The sequence below is a fragment of the Pyrenophora tritici-repentis genome, chromosome 2, assembly GCF_003171515.1.
Source record: "Pyrenophora tritici-repentis strain M4 chromosome 2, whole genome shotgun sequence".
Classification (NCBI taxonomy): Eukaryota; Fungi; Ascomycota; class Dothideomycetes; order Pleosporales; family Pleosporaceae; genus Pyrenophora; species Pyrenophora tritici-repentis.
Window position 1 is genome coordinate 3436125 of NC_089391.1, and position 21324 is coordinate 3457448.

The 21324-nt window shown below is 52.0% G+C and overlaps 14 protein-coding genes across 14 annotated transcripts; 6 read left to right on the forward strand and 8 right to left on the reverse strand.

Annotated features, from left to right (window-relative positions):
* Nucleotides 1-406: 406 nt before the first annotated feature.
* PtrM4_067530 (fungal specific transcription factor domain containing protein) lies at nucleotides 407-2986 on the forward strand (the record flags this gene model as incomplete). The annotated part of the gene is made up of 4 exons (XM_066105781.1): nucleotides 407-526; nucleotides 576-1071; nucleotides 1120-1882; nucleotides 1927-2986. The coding sequence occupies 4 exons, from the start codon at nucleotides 407-409 to the stop codon at nucleotides 2984-2986; spliced, it is 2439 nt and encodes an 812-aa protein (XP_065964408.1).
* A 939-nt stretch (nucleotides 2987-3925) lies between these two features.
* On the forward strand, nucleotides 3926-4411 carry PtrM4_067540 (TT-ORF1 domain containing protein; the record flags this gene model as incomplete). Its single annotated transcript, XM_001933445.1, has 2 exons — nucleotides 3926-3982; nucleotides 4067-4411. 2 exons carry the CDS (start codon nucleotides 3926-3928, stop codon nucleotides 4409-4411), a joined length of 402 nt encoding a protein of 133 aa, XP_001933480.1.
* Nucleotides 4412-4869: 458 nt separating this feature from the next.
* On the reverse strand, nucleotides 4870-5836 carry PtrM4_067550 (uncharacterized protein; the record flags this gene model as incomplete). The annotated part of the gene is made up of 3 exons (XM_066105782.1): nucleotides 4870-4876; nucleotides 4914-5530; nucleotides 5588-5836. 3 exons carry the CDS (start codon nucleotides 5834-5836, stop codon nucleotides 4870-4872), a joined length of 873 nt encoding a protein of 290 aa, XP_065964409.1.
* A 681-nt stretch (nucleotides 5837-6517) lies between these two features.
* Nucleotides 6518-6850, forward strand: PtrM4_067560 (uncharacterized protein; the record flags this gene model as incomplete). The annotated part of the gene is made up of 1 exon (XM_001933447.1): nucleotides 6518-6850. One exon carries the CDS (start codon nucleotides 6518-6520, stop codon nucleotides 6848-6850), a length of 333 nt encoding a protein of 110 aa, XP_001933482.1.
* Nucleotides 6851-7115: 265 nt separating this feature from the next.
* On the reverse strand, nucleotides 7116-7437 carry PtrM4_067570 (uncharacterized protein; the record flags this gene model as incomplete). Its single annotated transcript, XM_066105783.1, has 2 exons — nucleotides 7116-7122; nucleotides 7163-7437. The coding sequence occupies 2 exons, from the start codon at nucleotides 7435-7437 to the stop codon at nucleotides 7116-7118; spliced, it is 282 nt and encodes a 93-aa protein (XP_065964410.1).
* A 506-nt stretch (nucleotides 7438-7943) lies between these two features.
* PtrM4_067580 (SUL1, Sulfate permease and related transporter (MFS superfamily)) lies at nucleotides 7944-10494 on the reverse strand (the record flags this gene model as incomplete). The annotated part of the gene is made up of 3 exons (XM_001933448.2): nucleotides 7944-10010; nucleotides 10058-10203; nucleotides 10257-10494. 3 exons carry the CDS (start codon nucleotides 10492-10494, stop codon nucleotides 7944-7946), a joined length of 2451 nt encoding a protein of 816 aa, XP_001933483.1.
* A 660-nt stretch (nucleotides 10495-11154) lies between these two features.
* On the reverse strand, nucleotides 11155-11361 carry PtrM4_067590 (uncharacterized protein; the record flags this gene model as incomplete). The annotated part of the gene is made up of 1 exon (XM_001933449.1): nucleotides 11155-11361. One exon carries the CDS (start codon nucleotides 11359-11361, stop codon nucleotides 11155-11157), a length of 207 nt encoding a protein of 68 aa, XP_001933484.1.
* Nucleotides 11362-12282: 921 nt separating this feature from the next.
* On the reverse strand, nucleotides 12283-12691 carry PtrM4_067600 (uncharacterized protein; the record flags this gene model as incomplete). The annotated part of the gene is made up of 2 exons (XM_001933450.1): nucleotides 12283-12290; nucleotides 12373-12691. The coding sequence occupies 2 exons, from the start codon at nucleotides 12689-12691 to the stop codon at nucleotides 12283-12285; spliced, it is 327 nt and encodes a 108-aa protein (XP_001933485.1).
* Nucleotides 12692-12928: 237 nt separating this feature from the next.
* On the forward strand, nucleotides 12929-13456 carry PtrM4_067610 (uncharacterized protein; the record flags this gene model as incomplete). Its single annotated transcript, XM_066105784.1, has 1 exon — nucleotides 12929-13456. The coding sequence occupies one exon, from the start codon at nucleotides 12929-12931 to the stop codon at nucleotides 13454-13456; it is 528 nt and encodes a 175-aa protein (XP_065964411.1).
* Nucleotides 13457-13541: 85 nt separating this feature from the next.
* Nucleotides 13542-14597, forward strand: PtrM4_067620 (uncharacterized protein; the record flags this gene model as incomplete). Its single annotated transcript, XM_066105785.1, has 1 exon — nucleotides 13542-14597. One exon carries the CDS (start codon nucleotides 13542-13544, stop codon nucleotides 14595-14597), a length of 1056 nt encoding a protein of 351 aa, XP_065964412.1.
* Nucleotides 14598-15469: 872 nt separating this feature from the next.
* Nucleotides 15470-18403, forward strand: PtrM4_067630 (uncharacterized protein; the record flags this gene model as incomplete). The annotated part of the gene is made up of 1 exon (XM_066105786.1): nucleotides 15470-18403. One exon carries the CDS (start codon nucleotides 15470-15472, stop codon nucleotides 18401-18403), a length of 2934 nt encoding a protein of 977 aa, XP_065964413.1.
* Nucleotides 18404-19506: 1103 nt separating this feature from the next.
* On the reverse strand, nucleotides 19507-19683 carry PtrM4_067640 (uncharacterized protein; the record flags this gene model as incomplete). Its single annotated transcript, XM_001933451.2, has 1 exon — nucleotides 19507-19683. One exon carries the CDS (start codon nucleotides 19681-19683, stop codon nucleotides 19507-19509), a length of 177 nt encoding a protein of 58 aa, XP_001933486.2.
* Nucleotides 19684-20428: 745 nt separating this feature from the next.
* PtrM4_067650 (uncharacterized protein) lies at nucleotides 20429-20863 on the reverse strand (the record flags this gene model as incomplete). The annotated part of the gene is made up of 1 exon (XM_001933452.2): nucleotides 20429-20863. The coding sequence occupies one exon, from the start codon at nucleotides 20861-20863 to the stop codon at nucleotides 20429-20431; it is 435 nt and encodes a 144-aa protein (XP_001933487.1).
* A 36-nt stretch (nucleotides 20864-20899) lies between these two features.
* PtrM4_067660 (uncharacterized protein) lies at nucleotides 20900-21211 on the reverse strand (the record flags this gene model as incomplete). Its single annotated transcript, XM_001933453.1, has 2 exons — nucleotides 20900-21050; nucleotides 21096-21211. 2 exons carry the CDS (start codon nucleotides 21209-21211, stop codon nucleotides 20900-20902), a joined length of 267 nt encoding a protein of 88 aa, XP_001933488.1.
* Nucleotides 21212-21324: the final 113 nt, after the last annotated feature.

Below are 21324 nucleotides of genomic sequence, written 5' to 3' on the forward strand. Positions count from 1 at the left end.
GGTCTCGCAGCTTTGCCCGAGCCTATGCCGCCGCCTCGGACGCCGGTGTCATGCTTTGTCTTTCTCATCGTCGTACCTGATTGGGGATGCTCGGCAATGCGCGAGGCGTAAATCTGGAGCCTTGGGAAACACCCGACCGGCGACCTTGAGACGGTATAGCACGTCGCTGGGCCGTGCCACACCCAGTTAGCTGCCCCATACCTCGACCTTCTGCATTTCGACGTCGTCTTTTCTACCCGGCACTGAACTGTCCTTCAAATATCCACCATCCCACATCCTACGACCTATTCAGCCTCGCCGTTGCGACTGAGACTCTGGGCATGGATGCACGCGTCGATCTCCCCCACATCCCAGTCCGACCCTCCTAAGCCAGCGACATCGTCTTCTCTCCACTGAGAGACGAGACATGGAAGTCGCGACCGCGACCCAGCCAAAGACGGAAGGGGCTCCGCACCCGACTGAGGAAGCCACTCCCGGCCAGAGTCGCATCGCCCATACCTTGACTGCCTGCTGTCGCTGCAGGACGGTGAGCTCCACCAGACACTGGCCAGCAATGCATCTGCTGACTTGACCAGCGCAAGACGAGATGTGACCCTGGGCTCCCTCGATGCGGGCCCTGCGAGCGCTCAAACTCACATTGCGAATACTACGACCCCACCAAGGGCAGGAAGATACCCCGCAACTATGTCGTACACCTGCAACAAAAGGTGCGCCAGCTCGAGAAGCAGCTGGCTGATCTCGAAAAGGATGACGTCGAGCCGGACCCAGAAGATGTCATGCGCGGAGCTGCCACGGTGCGCGTACAGGATTCAGACGAGTCAAAGTTCCTAGGGCCCTCAAGCGGCATCACCATAACTCGTCTGGTGATGCAACTGGCCAAGCAGTTTACCGAGTCCAAGAGCATCTCCGAGATCGTTCCTCACGCACAAGCAAAGGATATCAGGGAAACATTTACCCAGGAAGACCAGCGGCCCACGTCCAAGATATACCCCATGGTGAGCGATGTCGCTGCGGAGGAGCTCCCAAATCGAGACCTCACCAACCTGCTCGTTGAGCTATTCTACTGCAAAGGTGCGTAACCTACCCCCAGTGTCTGCCAGGTGTGCTGACTCCACCTAGTGCATCCCATGTACCCAATCTTCCACGAACCCACCTTTACCAAAGACGTCGATGATGTGTACAACGGCTCTACTGACCCCTACCAAAACTACTGCTTGCGTATGGTGATTGCTATTAGTCTGCAGAAGATGGACACTCAGTATGCAGGTCTTGCCGACAGCTACTATCTCGCAGCTCTCAAGTACTTTGAAGCTGCCATAAAGCCAATGAACCTCAAGACCCTCCAGTGTTTCTGTCTAGTTGCAGGCTACTCCCTCCTCACCCCGACGAGAACGGCAGTCTATTACGTGGTCGGGCTCGGTGTGCGACTATGCCAAGCTCTGGGCCTGCATGAAGAAAAGACCATTAGTATGGGACCGGGTGGCCGTTGTGCGGACCCTCTCGAAGTCGACATGCGTCGCCGCATGTTCTGGAGCATGCTTACCATGGACTACGGCTTATCGCACAGCCTGGGTAGACCTGCTCACTTTGCGACACGGCGAGAACACATCGACGTCAAGTTTGGAGAGCTGGTCGACGATGTCTACATTACTAGAGAAGCCATACGCCCTGCGCCCCAAGCCTCCCTCAAGAAATGGATCGGCATACACTTTTACAAGATGCGTTTGCTGCAGCTGGAGATACGCAAGATGCTGTACCAAAAGAAAAAGCCGGAACCAAAAGACGACAAGCACCCCTGGTTTGCCCAAATGCAGGCAAAGATTGAGGCTTGGCGGGACACAAGCCCCGAGATGGATGGCGGATCAGGGCTGAACAAAGTCTGGTAAGATTGACACCACGGTTAAAAGTACCATACTGACTATCCAGGTTCATCGGGCGATACAATACCATGGTTGTCTTCATGTACCGTCCTTCTCCACAGGTTCCTCGACCTTCGGTCCAAGCAGCAATTCGCTGCTTCGATGCGTGCCAGTACAACATCTACATGACCATGAAACAGATTGAAACCAAAAGTGTCGACGTCACCTGGATCTTCACCCAAGCCATCTTCATGTGCATCAACACCATGCTCTGGACCCTGTCATACTCCGAGGTGCGGAACCGTCACACTCGGGACGAGGTAGAAGGCCATCTCAACGTCGCCATGGAGTCAATCAGACAGGCCTCGGAGCGATGGCCTGGTGTTGCATCAGCCATTGGTCTGTACTACAACCTCATTGCTGCTTGCATGCGTATCTTCGACAAGGATGGCGATGTTCCCATCTCGGCCAGCTCTCCATCGGACACGGCTTCTGTTGGGACCGGCATGGTAGATGGTGTCAATCGCTCGCGAACCACCAGCCCCGCCACCGCATCCACTGCATCAGTGCGCACGCCTTCGGAGAAGGTAGCAGCACCATTCGGCTACCTCCCGAACCAAAATCAACAATTATTCAACTTCACTAACGGCCATGTAAACGCCACAAACCCCTTCTCTAGTGCCCAACCTACACAGCAGGCAGATCTGCAAACTTCGCCTCAACAACCATCACCGATGGCATACAATGATATGAGCCCCAAGACAACCATGGAGAATCACATCCCCATGTACAACTATCCACCAACAACGCAGTTCACGTCACTTCCAACCACCTTTGCCGAGCTACCTCAATGGAATCCTACATTCACGATGCCTCCTCAGGACAACTACAATCAAATGCCGATGGCATCGCCCTACTACAACGAATCATACGCGGCGAACCAAGGCTACGAAATGGCAGACTACCTCAATCCGGCCTGGAGCCAAGATGCGAGAGGGTCTGGACTGAACCAGCAGCAGCAAATGGAGCTAATGCACGACTTTGAGATGAAGGAAGCAAAGAACATTGAGATGATGATCGAACAGAGTCACCAGCTCTTCCCGCCGCCCCAATTACAGACATACTGAAGAAAAATGCCAGTATCAAACTCTTGCCGAAGATATTTTACATACGAATTGATGAGTTGATGAGCAATTCACATACTCACGAAGTACACGATTACGGAACCGAATGCGATTAATGTGATCATCCCGTTTTCCCCCGGGCAGCATGACTGCCTGAAAGTTCTGGCGCACCCTTAGTTTCAATGATCAACGAAAAAGCGATGATCCCCGGACTTGGCATTTTTCACACATCCCCGATGACACGGGATTGACGCCGATCTCGAGCGAAAGCGAGAGCCGCAACATCATTGCCATTATCGGGCTTAGAACCACAATCTTTTGCCTCCCCTCGGCCGGCAATTCGACGACGATGGGAAAAAGCAGCCTCAACCCCCCTGCCTGCCGAAAAAAGTCTCACACCCTTCTTCATCTTGTTCTTTTCGTTCTAGACACAACGCCCAGATCGACCTGGAACGCAAATTGAGTGGGTCAGCATATCGCCTCAATGCGCGTGGCTTTTCTTGCGATGCCAATGTAGACGCGAGATGAAAATAAACGGTCGCGTCGCGTCCACTTACCACGACTCAGCGGCAGCTGCAAAGCTGAAACGAAAAAAGCAAAAACGCTGGGCATACATATGTAAGGGGAGTGGGTGGGTTGGGTGCTGGGAGGTGTTTTGTTTTATACCCTAAGTAAGATGGCAGTTTAAAGGGGATATGCTGGTGCTGGTGTGATTGGACGAACGGGTGATGGGATGAGTGTAATGAATGACAATGTAGTGATATCATGAACGAAATCCTACCAAATGAATGGAAGCATGGTGTTGGTGTTGATGGCGGAAACGGGAGATGAGAAGAAAGGAGGGGCAGTTGCTATCGCTGGGTGGATCTTGTAACTACACGCGTATTCGATTATGCATGTACGTGTATATGTACGTTTAAATACTAATATTTCAACTGCCATATGACCTTTACCTCCAAAGAGGAAGAATATGGCCACCTTACACATGTCTCTGGTCTTGTAAAGGCAGACACATGATCTATACAACGACGACTCAGCGCCCTCCCTCTCTCTCTCGATGCTTACTACAATTACTTACTCTAGAGCGTTCAAGAAGAGCTGAGTAGCGACACCAGTGAAGGACAGGCACACGCATCCATTATACTATCTCTCCAGCGCAGCCCGATCACCAGGAACCGCGACCACAAGCAGGTAGTCCCTGCGGCCGTCTCCGTCGTCGTCTCCGCCACCATCTACATGAAGATCTTCGACCTCGAGCGCGGAGTGCTCGAACGCCATGCAGGTGCTCACCATCGTCGCCATCTTGACGCCCAGCCAGCAGTTTTAGTGAGACCTGTTGATGGCCATGCGCCGCTAAACTACCGAATGTGCGGCCGTATTCGTGGTTTTGACGCTGAATTTGGCCTGGGTCGGACTTTGCCCGCATGAGGATCGGGGGGGATCTTGGTTCGTTGATGAATGGGTTCGATAGAGGTGCCGGCGCGGTGATATTGGGCGTTTGTTTTTATGGGCGATGGTGGATGGTAGATGACAAAATCCGCCTCAGTAAGGTAAGAGGTAAGAGTGAGAAAGTTCGGTAGAGCTCTTGCCAAAATCAGCGCATGTTCAAAGCAGAGGGTGAATGACAACAACCAGCTCACTAAGCAATGACAAGGGTACATGTTCAGCAAGGAAAAGCTTCCATTATGGGTATCGTGAAGCAAGCTAAGTATAGTAGTAAGGGATCTGTATGATCCTTCTGTAGGCAAATAATGATATCATCGTCAGTCTTTGCCTCGCAGCCAAGTATATCGTACATCCAAATCTGCCCCTCCATATCATCAATGTCCATTTCAACCTATATCTCGATCCCCATGCCCATCATTCCTGATATCAAAGACACAACCTTACCCTCTCTGACTCAACCCACCATGACAAATATGTAACACACATCTCGACGTCAGCACCCTCATTGCTGTCTTCATCCATCTGCTCATCGCTGTCTTCATCAATCCACTCATCGTTTTGATCTTCTTCCTCGTCCTCATTCTCAGCCACCAACTCCCGGAGTACCCGATAGACCCACTTGTTCCCCCTCAGAATGACTTGATGAACCCCATCTTTGACAGTGGGGGCATTATCGTCCAGTTCTTTGATTAACTGAAGCAAGCTGAGTTCAGGGTCGTCTTTGTGATCGCCCATGATGTTCTCCAAGGCTATGGTGGTGCCAGTGTAGAAGTGCGGGAGTGAGCGTGCGGACTCAGAGGGGAAGGGCGGGAAGGCGTGGCCGGCTGATGATGATGAGGGGAGTTGAGCCGGCGGCGTGGAATAGAGATGGGTGGACGGTGAGCTGGGAGGGGAGCTGAGAGGGGAAGATCTTGTGGCCTTGGTGGGGGTGGCCTTTGCGACTGTGACCGCGGCAGGTTGGGGTCGGTATTTAGTGGGCTCCTTGGCTTTTGCAACTGTGACTGCGATGGATTGGGGTTGGTATTGGATGGGCTCCTTGGCCTTTGTGCTGCGGCGAGTGTAGTAGTGGTACATGGGTGCACCAAACTCCATGCCTTGTGTCTGTTGTTTGTCAGTGACGTATCTCGAGGTGTGTGTCGAGGTATCAGATGCGCATACCTTTTCGGGCGAGCCTGATGCCACCTGACTGGCCGGTGGTGAACTAGCAAACGGTCCGTCGCACGACGCCGATGTGTCGATGAGCTCCTCCACATGCTCACATCGGTTGTGTCGCTTCTTGCAGTCGTCGCAGGCAACGGACCGTTTGCCTGATCTCTTGTCAACGGGCGCCGCTCTGTGCATGCAGCGCCTTCGCCGCTGCTTGCATTCGTCGCAGGCAGGGCGCTCTGACAAGAGATGCTTGGGCATCTTGCATGCTGTTAGCTCGCTGGTTCCGAATTAGCAAGCTCAATGTGACACACTCCAGGGTCGGCCAGCGTGCCGTGGGCGAAGGAGTTGAGGAAAGAAAGAGAGAGCAGGAAGCTGCAATCGAGCCTTTATATATGCTGCCTAGCTGGCAAATGCCCTGCTTTTACTGGCTGAACGACTGAAAGTGGCGAGGGCAAAAGCGGCCGCACAGTGAGCCAAATTTGCGCTAAGGCGGGGAAGTGAGCGTGAATGTGAGTACCTTTAAGTGGGGCAACTTGCGCCCTCTAGGTGTATATCCGCACTTCCACCGCCTCGCCAAAGCCAGATCAATAGTGACGATATCTGGTCCTGGAGGTGGCATGGCATGTTATCATGTAGTCACTTTCTATTCCGTTTTCCTCGCGGCCATACGTGCCTTTGACAATGACATTGATCTGATCCGACAGCAACTGCGCCATGACGATAGATTCGGTAGACTGTTTACTCTTGCAATTTGACAGGATGTCATAATGTCAGACCACTAGCTACATACACAATGTCTCCCCGTACGCACCACCTGATCATTCCCCGCGCCTCTCTACAACCCAACACTGATCCACAGCGGACAAACAGGCCTCTTATTACTCTCCTCAGATCACCTCCTCAAATCCCTATCAATCAACCGTCCACCTATCACCCAACATGTCTAATAGTCCTCGCGCCCTTTTCAACGGGCTAGACATGACAACCCCGCTCTGGCCCCCATTCAACAACTGCATAACCCCCAGAGCTGCCTTCGCCCTCGGTGTACAATACGTCCGCGAATACCTACTCTCCATCTCGCGGAAACCAAAACTCGGCTACAACGGGCCTGCGCTCTCCCACTTCTACGTACAAACCCTAGTCCTGAAAATCCCGCGCTTGCGAATCCTGGGCGTCGATTCTTCGGTTGCAGAAGCAGCCTGCGTGCAAATCTTTCCAGGATGGCGCGGTTGTGATGTTACGGGCGCTGTATATAGGCGAGTTCGAGTATAAAGTGAGGGGAGATGTTGTGAAGATGGCGAGGTGTGTGGAGGCGAGCGTACATCATGAATTCACCTGCTCGATGGAAACTTGGAAGCGTAAGGGTATGATGGAGGAAGCGGAAGAGGACATGGAGGAGTATATACTATTTATGGGGATGTCGAAGATGACCTATAGCATGCGTTTTACAAGGGAAAATAAGATTAGAAAGTCTTCCCAGACGCAAAAGCGTGATGATCGAGGCGCAGAATGGGTGCTTCTTCTTACTGGTTGGGAATCAGTATCTTCAGAACTAAGTTCCGCTGCCGTTTTCCTTGAACTCACTCTTTCTTCTGGAGAATCCGCTTATCTGCATCATTTGCCAGCTCTACTAGATATTCGACAACCTGGTCATTGTTCATCTCGTCGATTAGACTTTTGATCTTGTCTTCCACCTCATTTAGCCTGGCGCTTTTATCTGCCTGCGATTGCTGTTTACCTTCATCCTCTCCACCACTGTCTCGAATCTGGTCGGAAACAGACATCAAGTCCAATATCTTTCTGATCCGCACCGCGTTGTAACCGGGGCTGCTGATTTCGGATGGGGGAGCAGGCGGCATAGTGTGGAGCTGAAGTGGTTGTGTTATCTGAATGGGGTGACTGAGTGAGAAAAGGATGAGCACACAGCTTTAATAGAATGTAGAAAGAGGGACTTAGCAGCCTGATGCGTTGGGTACGAACAGCTGGATTGCACACTGCAACATGCTTGGGTGGAAAGTTAACGTATTGTGTAAGTCTACCGAAATTAGCAATACCCGGCGGAGTACCTATATACACAAGGCCCGTGCTTAAGCACTGTCACCTCATCATGTGACATACACGTGGAGTGAATACAACATTTGAAGACAGATTTCACACACGTACGTGGCAAGATTTGTAGGAGCGTATCCATTGTTCAACTAATAATCTGGGGTAAAGGAATGCATTCTATAATACAAAGTTTTTAGGTATCAGCACAACAACACTGATGCCTAATGCGACGCCATCCGCGAATGCCTAATGTGCCCAAACGCCTGGTATGCATACATTAGTTTTAAACTCGTAATGAAATAACAACACAACGTTACTACGCCTCTCCAGTTTCCTCAGAGGACAAGCTAGCCGACGAACACGCCGTTCTTGTCTCACACCAATCCGCATGTTTCGCATCTCGAACAGCCGTATCCACAGCATCGTGTAGATCAAGGTGAAAGAACGGTCGATCAATTCCAAACACCGGATTGAATCGCCTCTTTTCGTTTGACTGTGGCGAGGACTGGAATCGTGAGATATTCACTTCTGTCTGTGGCTTGCCAGACTCCAAATCTTGTTTCTGCAGTTGCAGCTGCGCGGCGTCCTTGTCTTTTCGCTCGTCCTCGGTTGCGCCGGCGAGGCTTGTGGTGACGGTGTAGGCGGGACACCAGTTTCCTGTTTCGTTTGCATCTGAGAGGGCGGGAAAGCCGAATCCAGCGAAGGCGAGGGCCTTGCGTGTCCATCGGTTGTGTACGCCTGCAAAGTGCCATTCCACTACTCCGGGCGCTGCGTGTCGATCTAGTGTGTCGCGTAGACCTTTCAGACCGTCTATGCTTGTTATGTCGAGGACGTTGACTGTCGAGAAGTCCAGAACAACAGCGCGGAGAACAGGCAAGGATGACGACTCTTCGATCGACTTTGCAGTTGGCGGCGCATCGCACCACAGGCGGTCGCTTGCACGGATACCATCGTCAGCTTGGGTCCGGCGTGTATGTGTCGTTATGTATGATGTCAGGTAGTCGACATGAAAGGCTTGGTTGATGTAATTGAAGTTTTCGCTGAACCGGTAGATGAAGACGCCAGGATATGCGGGTTCGACGTCGATGCTTGGGTTATGGTTGTCCGTTGCGCTGTAAGGAAGGTAAACCTGCCGTGTGTCTGGTAATTGTTCGTAACTCTTAGTCTGAGCATCTCCGGTTCCCGTCGGCAGTCTTGTGGTTGAAGACGAAACCGATACGTTCGAAGAGTAATTCTCTCTTACGATGCGAGTTACCCCAACAGCGCCACCGAACCTACCTGAGCTCTTCGCCATTCGGAAAAGAAGCATTCCAAATGACAGGCCCACTGTGATGTAGATGGCCTTCTCCAGGTTGGTGAAGAAGGCGATGATGACACCACATACCCAGATGAAAAGCTCAAACGGGGATAGCTGGTAGTATTTATACAAATCTGTTGGTCCCTTGATGAGATCGATGGTAGAGTGTATGATGAGACCTGCCAATGCCGCCTTGGGGATGAAGTAGAAGACCTTTGTAAGAGCATACAACGCTAGTACGAGTACTACAGCACTGAATGCACCCGAGAGCGGAGTACGTACGGCTGCTTTGGAAAGAACAGCTGAAGCACCAAAAGATCCTGTACAAACATAACCACCCACAAAAGGACTGAGTATATTGGCAGCGCCTTGCGCAATCATCTCTTGTGAAGGAACAACAGTGTAATTGTTTTTTCGACCGAAGTTCTTGGCAATGGCCATGTGCTCTACAATGAGAATGATGATGATGGCAGGAAGCTCGGTGGCTACAAGGCCGAACAACTTGAGATCCATTGGTGGCACGCCAGCGTGGCTGAAACCTTTCTCAATGCGTCCGACAATTCTGAACTTCTCGTGACCGTTCTCAGTCGTACGATGTACTAGGAAGCTGACAAGGGTATAGAGCAAGATGGTAAAGGTGAGGCGCAGCGAGGAGATTAGAGACCACATCTTCTTCTTCTGTGGTTGTCGTACTTCCATCTTGGCGCAAAATGTCTTGATCGCATACAAGAGCACGATGGATGTGATGCCGATAGCTGCATCGAGTTTCGCCCTAGGTAAACCTCTTAGGAAGTTGACATATACTTTGTACGGTGGCTCGCGCGTGTTGATGCCTGTGATGCCGAAGACGGTCGGCAGTTGTGTTGATATGATGGTGATGCTGGCTGATGTGACGAAAGCGGAAATTGGGATGTATGGGATGAACTCGATAATGAACCCTAGGCGTAGTATACCAAAGCCGAAGATGATAGCGCCGGCGAGGAAACTAAGCGCACGTGCAATTTCTTCCGCCTGGTAGACTCCGGGATGTGTCGCTTGGATGTTGCTGACAGCGCTACCGATTAGAAGTGACCCCACGGCGGTAGTCTAGTGTGGATTAGCTTGAGATTGTTACAGAAGGAGGTTATACTTACACCTATCACGATATCTCGCGATGTTCCAAAGATCCAATACAGACATGCGCCAGTGAAGGATGTGTATAAGCCGAAGGCAGGAGTCAATTGAGCCAGCGATGCATATGCCATGCCCTGGGGAACGACAACAAGCCCGACGGTGATACCTTACTCATGTCAGTATGAAGAAACAGCCTCGTCTCTTATCAGCGGCACCTACCAGCAATGGCGTCACCAGCTAGCCAGTGAACGTTGTATCTTCTTATCCAACGGGCGCTGGGAAATAGTCCACGGGCATAGTCGGCTACGCCTTGTGATGTCGGTACGAGATCGCGAAACCATTCTAACACTGATGGGTCTTCTTCGATGTATGTTTCTCCGATTGTATCATGGGCTATGTTCGCAAGGGACGCCGCCCGTGCGTCGCTGTTCTCCGCGAAAGTAGGCAGGAACTTCATTATAAGTCGTCGGATTGGGTCCTAGCTCCAGCTGGCGTCGAAGGTCAACACGCCTACGTATCTCACAATATCATGCAAAGCACTTAGCAAGTAGTGTAACAACAAACAGTGTCGTGGTTGAGAAAGGTCCGTCAGTGTCGTAGCAAACCGGTTACGTTTGGGACGCAAAGCAATGACGACGAGAAATATTTGTGAGAACCCTGAGGGCGCCACCACGATTTGTTTTAAAGGAACCAACGGGTTCTTTACAGTGGGCCCTTCCTAACATTGACTCTGGCGGACTTGTCATGCGCTGTGCTTGGAGCATTTGATCGACGAGCCGCGGATTTCGGGCGAGAGGTCTTGGCGAGGAAACTCCCCGATAAGGTAGCACTCACCGCCGCATCCTTGATATCATAACGCGCTTGCTATACGATATTCTTAGCTAATAGTGAGCTGACCTGTAATATGTGTATTATGTCTGTACAAGATGAGCTAGATGAAAATTGAATAACTATCATCTCATGGCAGACTGCACAGCCTCAGTCGCGCTGAAAGTCAATATAGTTCACAACGGCTAGCGACATCCGAAAGTTTCGTGACAACGCTTGGCAACAACGAATCCATTGTGCGGGGTTTGCAATTGGGTAATAGCTGAAGCCTGGCATGCAGGTGACGAAGCTACAGCAGTAGTGATAGAAAGACGAGGCGGTTCGCAAAGAGGCCGGTCGGGATCTGCACGCCAAGCTTTGCGCCGGGGTTTAGAAGACCCGCATCGGGCAAGAGGTCGTGCGGGTTGCGGGGAGAAGCGACTACGCCGGACACACCGTCTAGCCATCCGGCCATCTGTACCGTCACTAGCCACTTCACTATGCATACGAGGAGCATGGTGGCTTCTACTGGTGCTGATGTTTCAGGCGCAGATGGCTTCGCACGTGTGTACTCTTGCCCCTAGCGCCGCGCCCTGACCGGAACCTATGCAGGCATGTGGTCAATTTCTAGTCTAGTCCGTATCGTCTTTGGAGCCCGCATAGCATTAGATATCCCCTGCATAAGATCGCTGTCTGTATCCTGGTAGATAATCGTCATTATCGTTATTGGGTCTTTCATGATCACCCATGTCCTCATCATCTTCGTCATTGTTGTGCTTTTTCTGTCAACACATTCTTAATCTTCTTCATTATGTCTAATAGCATGCATGACCTTGGGGGTGAGCGATATCTCATTGCCATACATCCAACATGCATCACCAGATGCCACCCCCTCTACTAAGGCGTGTCGCGCAAACAGAAGGCTGCATACGAGTACCGGAAATAACTTGTCGGTATTATTCGGCGATGAAAATTTCATTGACGTCCAAAAGGATGGAATAGGTCGCAAGACGCTCCTCAATCTGTTAATCGGGCTCTTCGGCGTCTTCGGCGACTACATGTTACCATTCACGAGAGGCTAGCTTTCGTTGCGCACACATTTGACCATTACCATTGATTCTGCTACAATACGTCTGCTATCATTACGCGATTACGGTATCCCTGCTATCAATGCGCTGCTACGGTACCCCTCATATGGTTTCACTCATCCATCCTGCCTCTGGTACTCCTTCGCAATCCTCCATCTTACCAGACGCTGCAAACATAATTGAGCTCTTGTATGTTATCTCATTGTACTGTTCCACCGAATCCAGATTGCAAGAGGAGAAAGTTTTGCCGGGTCCTTAATGAAGGGAATGGCGCCAGAATATAACCCAAAGAGAGAGCGATGCGATCACATGAAGATACTGTGTGGCAACGTTACAACTTGTGTCTATCTTCAATACTCTATGAGTACGTTGATAGTCGGAGTTGCCGTTCGTTATGTCGCATACGATGAAACGAAACGGTCATATGTGTGAGCACTTACGATCTAGTTGACGATAATCGTTGGCAGTAAGCGGAAGATTGGATATCGGTCTGTTGGTATTGTGGTCGTATAGATGTCCCAGTTGTGCATCTCCGTCGCTCACTTGCGAGTTGACTAAGCGCATGTTGTAGTTGCGGGTGAATGCCCTAATGCTGGTCATTTGCTTCTTAGTCTGAGCTCGGTGTAGGTGCAAGTCACTTTGGACCTTGTCGATTTTAGTAACGAAGGTTTCGAATTGAGTCTTAACATCTTCGAGAGCTTGCTGGATTTGAGAGAGCCGACGTTCGATCGCCGCAGCGGTAGGAGTGTGGTTAGCCATGGTAATAATTGTAGATATGGATGGAAGAGTCAGAAAGATGATGTTTACAGCGGGACTCACTAAAGCGTTTTGTAGCCTCCAGCACCTTCTCAGGGCACCGCCCCACACCGAACACCAACTTTTAAGGAATTTGGGACCCTTATAAAATTATACGATTTTTACATCATTTTAACGGCACGGCGGCCTGTAACTACCTCAGCTAAATAACCGCTTTCTGCTCTCGCGGAGGTGGTTAGAATGGCTAATGTAGAAACTCCAGAGAGGGCGCCACGGAGTGCCCAACCCCCCCATACACGATCAGAGGAGCCTGAGAGCCCTATTAATACTGACCTGCGCGGCAACAAGAGGAGGCAGCGAGCACATACTCGTGCTGAACCTTCTATCGGTAGCACTGCGCCCACCTCCTACAATCAAGCTGTCTCTGAAGCGGTCCGCCAGCGGATTCAGGCAGCCCAAAAAGCTACAAACCTCCACCACTCCATCATAACGGATCTAGCGACAGCTGTCGACAGATGCCTTGGGAAGTACACCGACCCAGACGGAGCCCGTGTGGCTAAGGACCTTCAACAGAAGGTGCTAAGGGCTATTAACACCTCCCTAATCACGCCCCTAATCACGCCCCCAAACTCAGGGAGCGACTCTGACACTACGCACCGCTCCTGGGCGGACGTAGCTAGGACCCTGAAAAATCCAACCCCCCAGCAAGGGGGCCGCTACGACGAAAGCGGCCACGGCTGCCCCAAAGCAGCTAGCTCAAACTCCTAGGCGACCTCTAAACACTGACAACCGTATCCTTATAGCGGTTGGAGCGGAGGCTCGGCTCCAACGGGCATCACCATTTGCGGCCCGCATGGCTATTGTAAAGGCGATTAAGGAAATTACCCCCTCCGACATACCTACGGCAAAACATATCAAGACTGGCTGGGCGATTACGCCCCGCAACGACAAAATCAAGGCCCTGCTTATGGGGCAGGAGAATCGCGAACTCATGATCCGAGCGGTAGAGGGCGAGAGCGCAAGACTACCTGAACGATGGGTGAACTATGCAGTCCAGGGCGTAGAAAGCTCATACCGCACTATCACAGGGGAAAGTATACCCACCACAATAGACGATATAGTCAGCGAAGCTCTGTCCCAGACAGGGATCGAACCGGCGAGCTGCCGGCCCTCCAGACATGGACCCACGGAGAGAAGGACAACCTGGATTATATCTTTCACCAGACCCGTACGATCGTTTCGCCTATTTGGGACGGGCGACTACGCGCACGAGATAAAGAAGAACTCACCTGCAATGCTGCACGACCCAGGCTGCCTAGGGTACTGCAAAACCAGCCGCTGCACAAGGCCAGCCCGCTGCACGACATGCAGCAAAACAACGGCAACTCACCAGGGACCACACGGAGAACAATGCAAAGACACACCAAAGTGCGCCAACTGCCACGGCCCATTTCCAGCAACCCACGACAAGTGCCCAGCAGCCCCAACGAGGGCGAACGGCCGACTCATCCAACCCACAAAGGGGGAACTAAAAGTCATTAGGGAGGCGGGTGACCGTGCTTCTGAGGCAATGCAGCCAGCTAGAGGAAGACAGACAGGCAGCACGGTCGAAACCTCCATTGAAATCACGGACGGCGACATAGCTAATACTACTGAGCCTGTGGGAACACCTACGGACGCAAGTAAAAGAAGCCGACAAGACGTAAACAACCTAAACACAGCCACTGTTAGAGAGCCCGCAACCACCCTAGGGACTAGGAGGTCTAAGAGAACAGCTGCAACTACGCAAGACCTCAACCTAGCGCGAATGTCTGCTAGAAGCGTGCAGCCTAGCACCGCTGACCAAGACCCTAATACGTCATCGTCTGAGCACGCTGACACTGAAATGAGCCTCGGATCTAGTGCGTAATGAGGGCACAACCCGCAAATTCACCCGGCGAAACCACGCCACACCGACACAGACAAATGCAGGTATGCTGGGTGAATGTGGCCAGAAGCTCGCCTTGCCACATTACAGCCTTAGAACGTGCATGGGAAGCAGACATAGACATAGTATGCATCCAAGAACCCTTTACTCTCACTGGAACCCGGACCTCTACACACCCAGGATTCCATATGATATCGCCAGTGATAAGCTGGAACAACCCCACAACGTGGGGAACTGACCGACCACGGGTGCTCACCTATACCCGTAAGAGCCCAAATATAAGGGCTACTCTTATACACCCACGCATCAGCCGGGATGTGCTATGGATCGAGGCCAACGGCTACCGCATATTGAATGTTTATAGGCAGCCACAGAATGACTCGACATTTCAATACCTCACAGCTTTAACGCCACCCCGTAACTGCCTTGTAGGGGGTGACTTAAACGCCCGCCATGAACTTTTTGAGCCCGGCTCCACGTCGGCCAATAGGGGGGCAGAGATCGCCCGCTGGGCCACTCAGAACGACATACCCTACATCGGCGAGGCAGGTAACCCAACACATCGGGCGGGACACGTGCTAGACGTATCCTTCTCAAATATACCCTTCGCTAGAACGACAGTCCGCGAAGATATGTATACAGGGTCAGACCATTTCACCCTAGTGACTGTCCTTCCAAGCCGAGGGAGAGCGGTGCTAGAACAGCATCACTACCGGGTCCACGAGAGAAACATAGATAGGTTTGCCGGGCTAGTTCAACTCTACACAGTAGGCGTACAGCCAATTAGCAATAGCGCCCCAGCGGACGTAATCGACGCAAGCATAGCTAGAATCACCCAAGCTATAGGAGATGCAATGCACGCGGCGGGAACACCAAATAGAGAAAAAGGCCACTCCGCCCCATGGTGGACAGAGGACTGTAGAGTGGCGTATAAGCGGCATATCCAGGAAAAGTCGGACTATGGCCAATCCCCCTCAGAAGCCACCCGTGCGTTCCTAGCTACGGTACGAAAAGCCAAGAGAACGTACTGGCAGCAGCGCATAGACGGCTGTAATAACGACAAAGATCTATACAAGCTAGTAGGCTGGCATAAACTATCATTCGACCAACGGGACACCCCACTTGTAATCGAAGGTAGGACAATCACAGCACCACTCGAGAAAGCTGAGGCACTTAGAGAGGCAATCCTCGACCGTTTTTCGGCGGAGGACGACCTCCTAGAACCACCGCCTCTTGACAACGACCCGCAAACCACGCCACTACCATGGGACACATACATATCGATGGAGGAGACTGAACGCTACGTGATTGGAGTATCTAGCACCTCCCCAGGACCCGATCAGGTGACCGTCCGACTCCTAAAGGCATGCTGGGAACACATTAGACACCTAGTGCTAGGCATCTACCGGGCGTGCATGGAACAAGGCCACTACCCAGCCGCCTGGAAGACGGTAGAAGTGGCCATGATACCCAAAGTCGGGAAGAAGGATAAGTCCTCACCCAGATCAATGAGACCAATTGCCCTATCGTCCTGTCTAGGGAAGGGACTCGAGCGTATCATAGCAAGGCGCATAGCACACACAGCTATGGCTTTTGACATCCTAAGCCCACAGCACGGTGGAGCGCTGCCAAAACGCTCTGCGATGGACCTGGCGACCGCATTCACACACGACGTGGAGATGGCTTGGTCAAGACACGAGCATGTCTCTATGCTCACGTTAGACGTCCAAGGGGCGTTTGACGCGCTACTGAAAAACAGGCTACTACACCGAATGCGGCAACAAGGGTGGCCACCCCTACTCCGGAAATTTATCCAGAACTTCCTGTCGGAAAGGAGGGTGCGAGTACGCCTAGGCAATGTCACTACACCTGTACATCGAGTGGCCTGCGGCACCCCGCAGGGATCGCCGCTATCACCGGTCCTATACACCCTATACCTAGCTGAACTACTCAACCAGGACCGAAAACTCCGGTTCGGGTATGCCGACGACATCAACCTATACCGGGTCTCCCACTCTTTAGACGAGAACGTCGCACTGCTAGCAGAGGACCTCAAATCTATCAATGAATGGGGAGCTGCGAACAAGATCACGTTTGCACCAGAGAAACGGGAGCTGATCCACCTCACGCGCCAGAAAGGACTACATGCGCCGCCAATCCAATTGGAAGATCAAACAATTCACCCTATAGCCCCTGCGCAGGGGGGAAGCCAGACAGCGCTGCGCTGGCTTGGGGTGTGGTTTGATAGGAGACTAACTTTCAAGAAGCACGTCGCGGAAAGGGCGGCGCAAGCCAGGAAAGTAGCGAACCACCTCCGGAGCCTCGCCAACACAGCCCACGGCCCTCCAGCAGGATCGCTACGCAAGGCAGCCATAACATGTATCCTGCCCATACTACTATACGGAGCCGAAACATGGTACGAGGGCAGGACGAAGAACCCACGAATTGCAAGGGTTTCCCGTAAACCCACGGTCAGCACTAGGGTAGGCTGGCACCTAACCACGATAGATCAGGCACTAGTAGCAGCCACGAAGGCAATCCTCCCTGCGTGGAGGACAACACCAAACGCAGTACTGCTAAGAGAAGCTGCGATGCCGTCGGCACAGGTGGCGCTGGAGGAGGCTAAGCTCCGCTTTGCGGTTCACCTACGCACGATAGACGACAAGCACCCACTTACTAATAGAACTACACTGCCACTAGTCATACGAGGACGCGCAGCGGGCAACCGACGGATACCAAGATCGAAGGTTCAGCGCGTAGCACAACTGCTACCCGCCACACCCCGAAACGTCCTAGCCAGCCCTCACTTTTCATACGGGTCGAGGCAGGACCCAACGCAAGGGCAAGGAAAGGACATTGCTGCCCAGAATTTCACCATCTGGTGGGAGTCTCTTGGACAAGAGACAATCACTGTCTTCTCAGACGGGTCTGAACAACAAATCAACGGTACAAGGGTGGTCACTTACGGGTACGCTATATACCAGGGCCAGGCCGCCGTGGCGACTGGACAAGGCTCACTAAATGCCCTTAGCCACGTCTTCGATGCGGAGGCTATAGGCGCGTGCAGAGGACTCAAACACGCACTACAACTCTCACTGCCTAGCCAGAGGGAGATCGTACTCTGCATAGACAGCACTTCGGTAATATGGGGCATACGCGGAGCCGCCCCTGCCTCCTCCCAATGGGCGTTCCTCCAAATTCATGGAGCTATGGAGGCCTACAGCGTGAAAACGCGGTGGGCGCCGGGACACATGAAGATTGTTGGAAACGAACTCGCCGACCAGCTGGCTGACAACGAGGCCAAAGACCCGCACCAGCCATACGGCATGGCCGCCTCCCCCACAAGATCCGGTATACGAACAGTAGGCCGCCGCCTCCTCGAACATACAAGGGACACTTGGTGGAAGGATAAGAGCAGTAGGCTATCAGCATGGTACACGCAATGGCAGCTGCCATACGATACTAGGCGCACGCCCGCAGCGCTATGGCTACCCCGAAGGATACTCGCGAAAGTCCTTATGATACGCTCAACGCATGGCGACTTTGAATGGTACCACCGAAAATTCAACCACGAGGATACCTCGAAATGCCTATGCGGCAGGCCCAAGACGCCAGAACACCTAGTGTTCTGCAAGAGAGCCACAACACACTTCAAGAAGTGGCCTCTACGCCCCATCGTGCCCCCTCGCACAAGACAGGAAGGCCTAGCGTACCTCGCGCAATTAATAGACCAGCCACAAGAGTTCGAGACCTTCGTGAAGGTAACGAACTCCTTCTATGACGAGTGATTTCTATTTTTGAATTTCACAAAGACCCGCTGAATTCCTTGGCATTATTCAGTGTAGGATTCGCGGCAAAACGCCGCATAGATGCCACAACCCACACGCTCTCTCTCAAACCTTTTATTATATCTCAAATTGCCTCTTGTTACTTTTTCGTTTCTCTCTCTAAAAAGCAGTTACTGTACTGCATCGATCAAAGGCGCAAGCCACGAAATACTAGAATATTGTAGGAAAACGGCTTCAAATGGCGGGAGTCCTTTTCACGAACATGTATATAGGCAGGACATCACTCCCCTTAGATACAAAACACCTAGGAATAGGTTCCACGAGGCAAGTGCGACAGCACTATAAGACCACGGCGGGACCCGCCCGAATACCCTATGGGAGGTTACAGATAGGGCGTTAAACCATAATCAACATCAACATCAGGGCACCGCCCTGTTGCCCTTGCCTTTACCTTCACTTGGAAGGGGGTCACGTGCTAGCATCGCTTACGCAGACCCTCAAGGCGTGAAGCCGAGATAACACATGATCTTTGGGGTTACCGTATGTGACACAGCGATATGAGCAGCATAAAGCTGTCTTCTGCAGCTGATATATGCTCATCTCTTCGGATCTACACAGCAATTGGCCTGGCTTACATGCACCATAGCACGGGTTCCAAATTTATCTATTGGGGCGTGGAAAGATACAGAGGCTCTATCCTCAATGTGTTCCATGAGTATATATCGGAGCCGGCATGTATACACACGTTACCATGGAATGTAAATACCATATAATGACTAGGTAACTTCCCGCATTACAGCTTCGTTGGTGGTTGCCGCCTCACGCTCCAGAATAAGAGCCTCATAGCCAAGATCGTCGTCAGTCTCCTATGGAACGAGTCAATACATGGGTCATCCTTTGCAAACGATCTTCTAAGCACTCACAGATAGTGTAAAGCCAGCTCTTCAAGCTGTAGTTTGCGGTAATCGCTGAGAGAACGTGCCTTCCGCAGTCCCCGCGCTCCTATTATTACGTCAGCATCGGCTCATCGCCCATAGCCATCTTGCAGTACCCACGCGTAAGTGTCGTTCCTTCTCTTTTTCTGTGGTTCTGCGAAGCGCCCATCAGGCATCCTTCGCATCTCTAACCATGCAATCCACCGTCGGTATGCCATGATCAAACGTCGCTTTAATCGTCTGCTCTTGCTGCAAGCTCTGCGCCGCCCTTTCCCTCACCGGCTGCACCCTCGGCTGCTCCACCGTCTTCCACATCATCGACCAAGCCTCGCCGATAACATTCATTGTATAGTCATACGCGCCCTCAAGCAATGGCCAAATTGGTTGATGGTAGTGGTGATCCATGATAGGTAGCTTCGCGCGCGCAATGAAACAGTCCTCTAGATGCGCACGCGGTTCGAACTGCGTCGCCAGATATATATACTCTTTCGGTTACGAGCGAGCAATCGAATTATGTGATATTCGGTGGTCTGAGGAGAATATGTGCGACGTGGTGCGGCGGGTTTGCGCCGACAGATAAGGTGACAGATAAGGATGCTGATACGGCGTACAGATGATTGGGGGAAGGAAAGTGGGGCTGGTGTTTATCACCGTCAGTGTCACCGCGTGATGGAAAATAATAGGTTTGTAGTAAGATATGATTGACGATTATGGGATAGTGATTGATGTTTTGGGCCGCGGATAACCGCGAATGTGTGCCCGATTGGGACGACGATGCTAGAATTGGAAGGGTTCTCTGGAATGAGTAGTCTAAGCGACATCGAAGGACTGCGCTCTGTATTGAAAACTGGCATGCATACGATCATCCCAAAGAGTCATGAAAGCTTGATATCGCATAGGCTTTTCACATTGTTATGTACAGTAGCCACTGGAAAACACTAAAATCCTTCTTCCCGGTTATTCAACGCCAATGAGTATCCATGCTCTACACCACCAATTATAGCCCCGCCATGCCGTATACAATCTCGCAATCCAAGCTCAAACCCAAGTAATTAGACCATGTAACCCCCCATAATCCTCTATCCGGTCCTCAAATGACCTTCCAGAAGCTTCTGCCGACAACTTGGGCAGCCGATCGTCCAACATCTCCCACCATTCCAATATGCCCCGTATTCGCCATCTCCACGATCTGGCCAGCAGTCGTTATAGCCTCCGCGCTCCCGTCGGCGCCTAGCTCAGCGTGATTCTGCTCAACCTCCTTCTCCGACACTGTCTTGGTACCCAGTTCCGCGTCGACATAGTCGTGGAACTCGACGCAGGTGAGTGCTGGAACACCAGCCTCGGCAGGGGCAAGGTTATCAAATGCATACTGCACGCCCGCGAAGAAAGCATCCTTGGAGTCTTGGAAGCGGTTTACTTCAGAAAAGTCTGTGTAGGTCTTGCGACCGCGAACAATGTCCCTGGTGGCCATGACGTCTTGCGTAAAAACAACAACCGGGGGGTGAGCGAGAGCGAGAAGAGCCATCGCGACATCTTGCTCCTCTGTGGTTCGTATTTTCTGTCACCTTTCTGGTGCGGCTTCTGCTGTGGGCGCCAGTTTGCGCTTCTTTGGCGCAGGCGCCTGCTCCTCTTGAACAGGGCCGTCGAAGGACTCGTGGATGTCCTTGATCTTGACATGGAGCCATTGTTCGAGCGGACCGGGCGACAGTACCCTTTCGTCGCCGGCAATGCCGCCTTATGAGGAGATCATGACGGACTTGGTAGCCAAGTAGACGAGGCGTCGGCGCTCTTCATTCTCGTCACCAGGGAATTCCTGGTCGGCAATAGTCCTGAGAGTGGGTAGGCGCGCTATGAGTCGCTCGTAGGAGATCATGTCGATGATTTGGGATGTTATGGAGAGATTTGAAAGGGAGTAGTGGTATGAGTATTAGGAGTTTTAAGAAAGAGGACTAGGAAGACAGTGGCTTATATAGTGTGCAAGTGGGC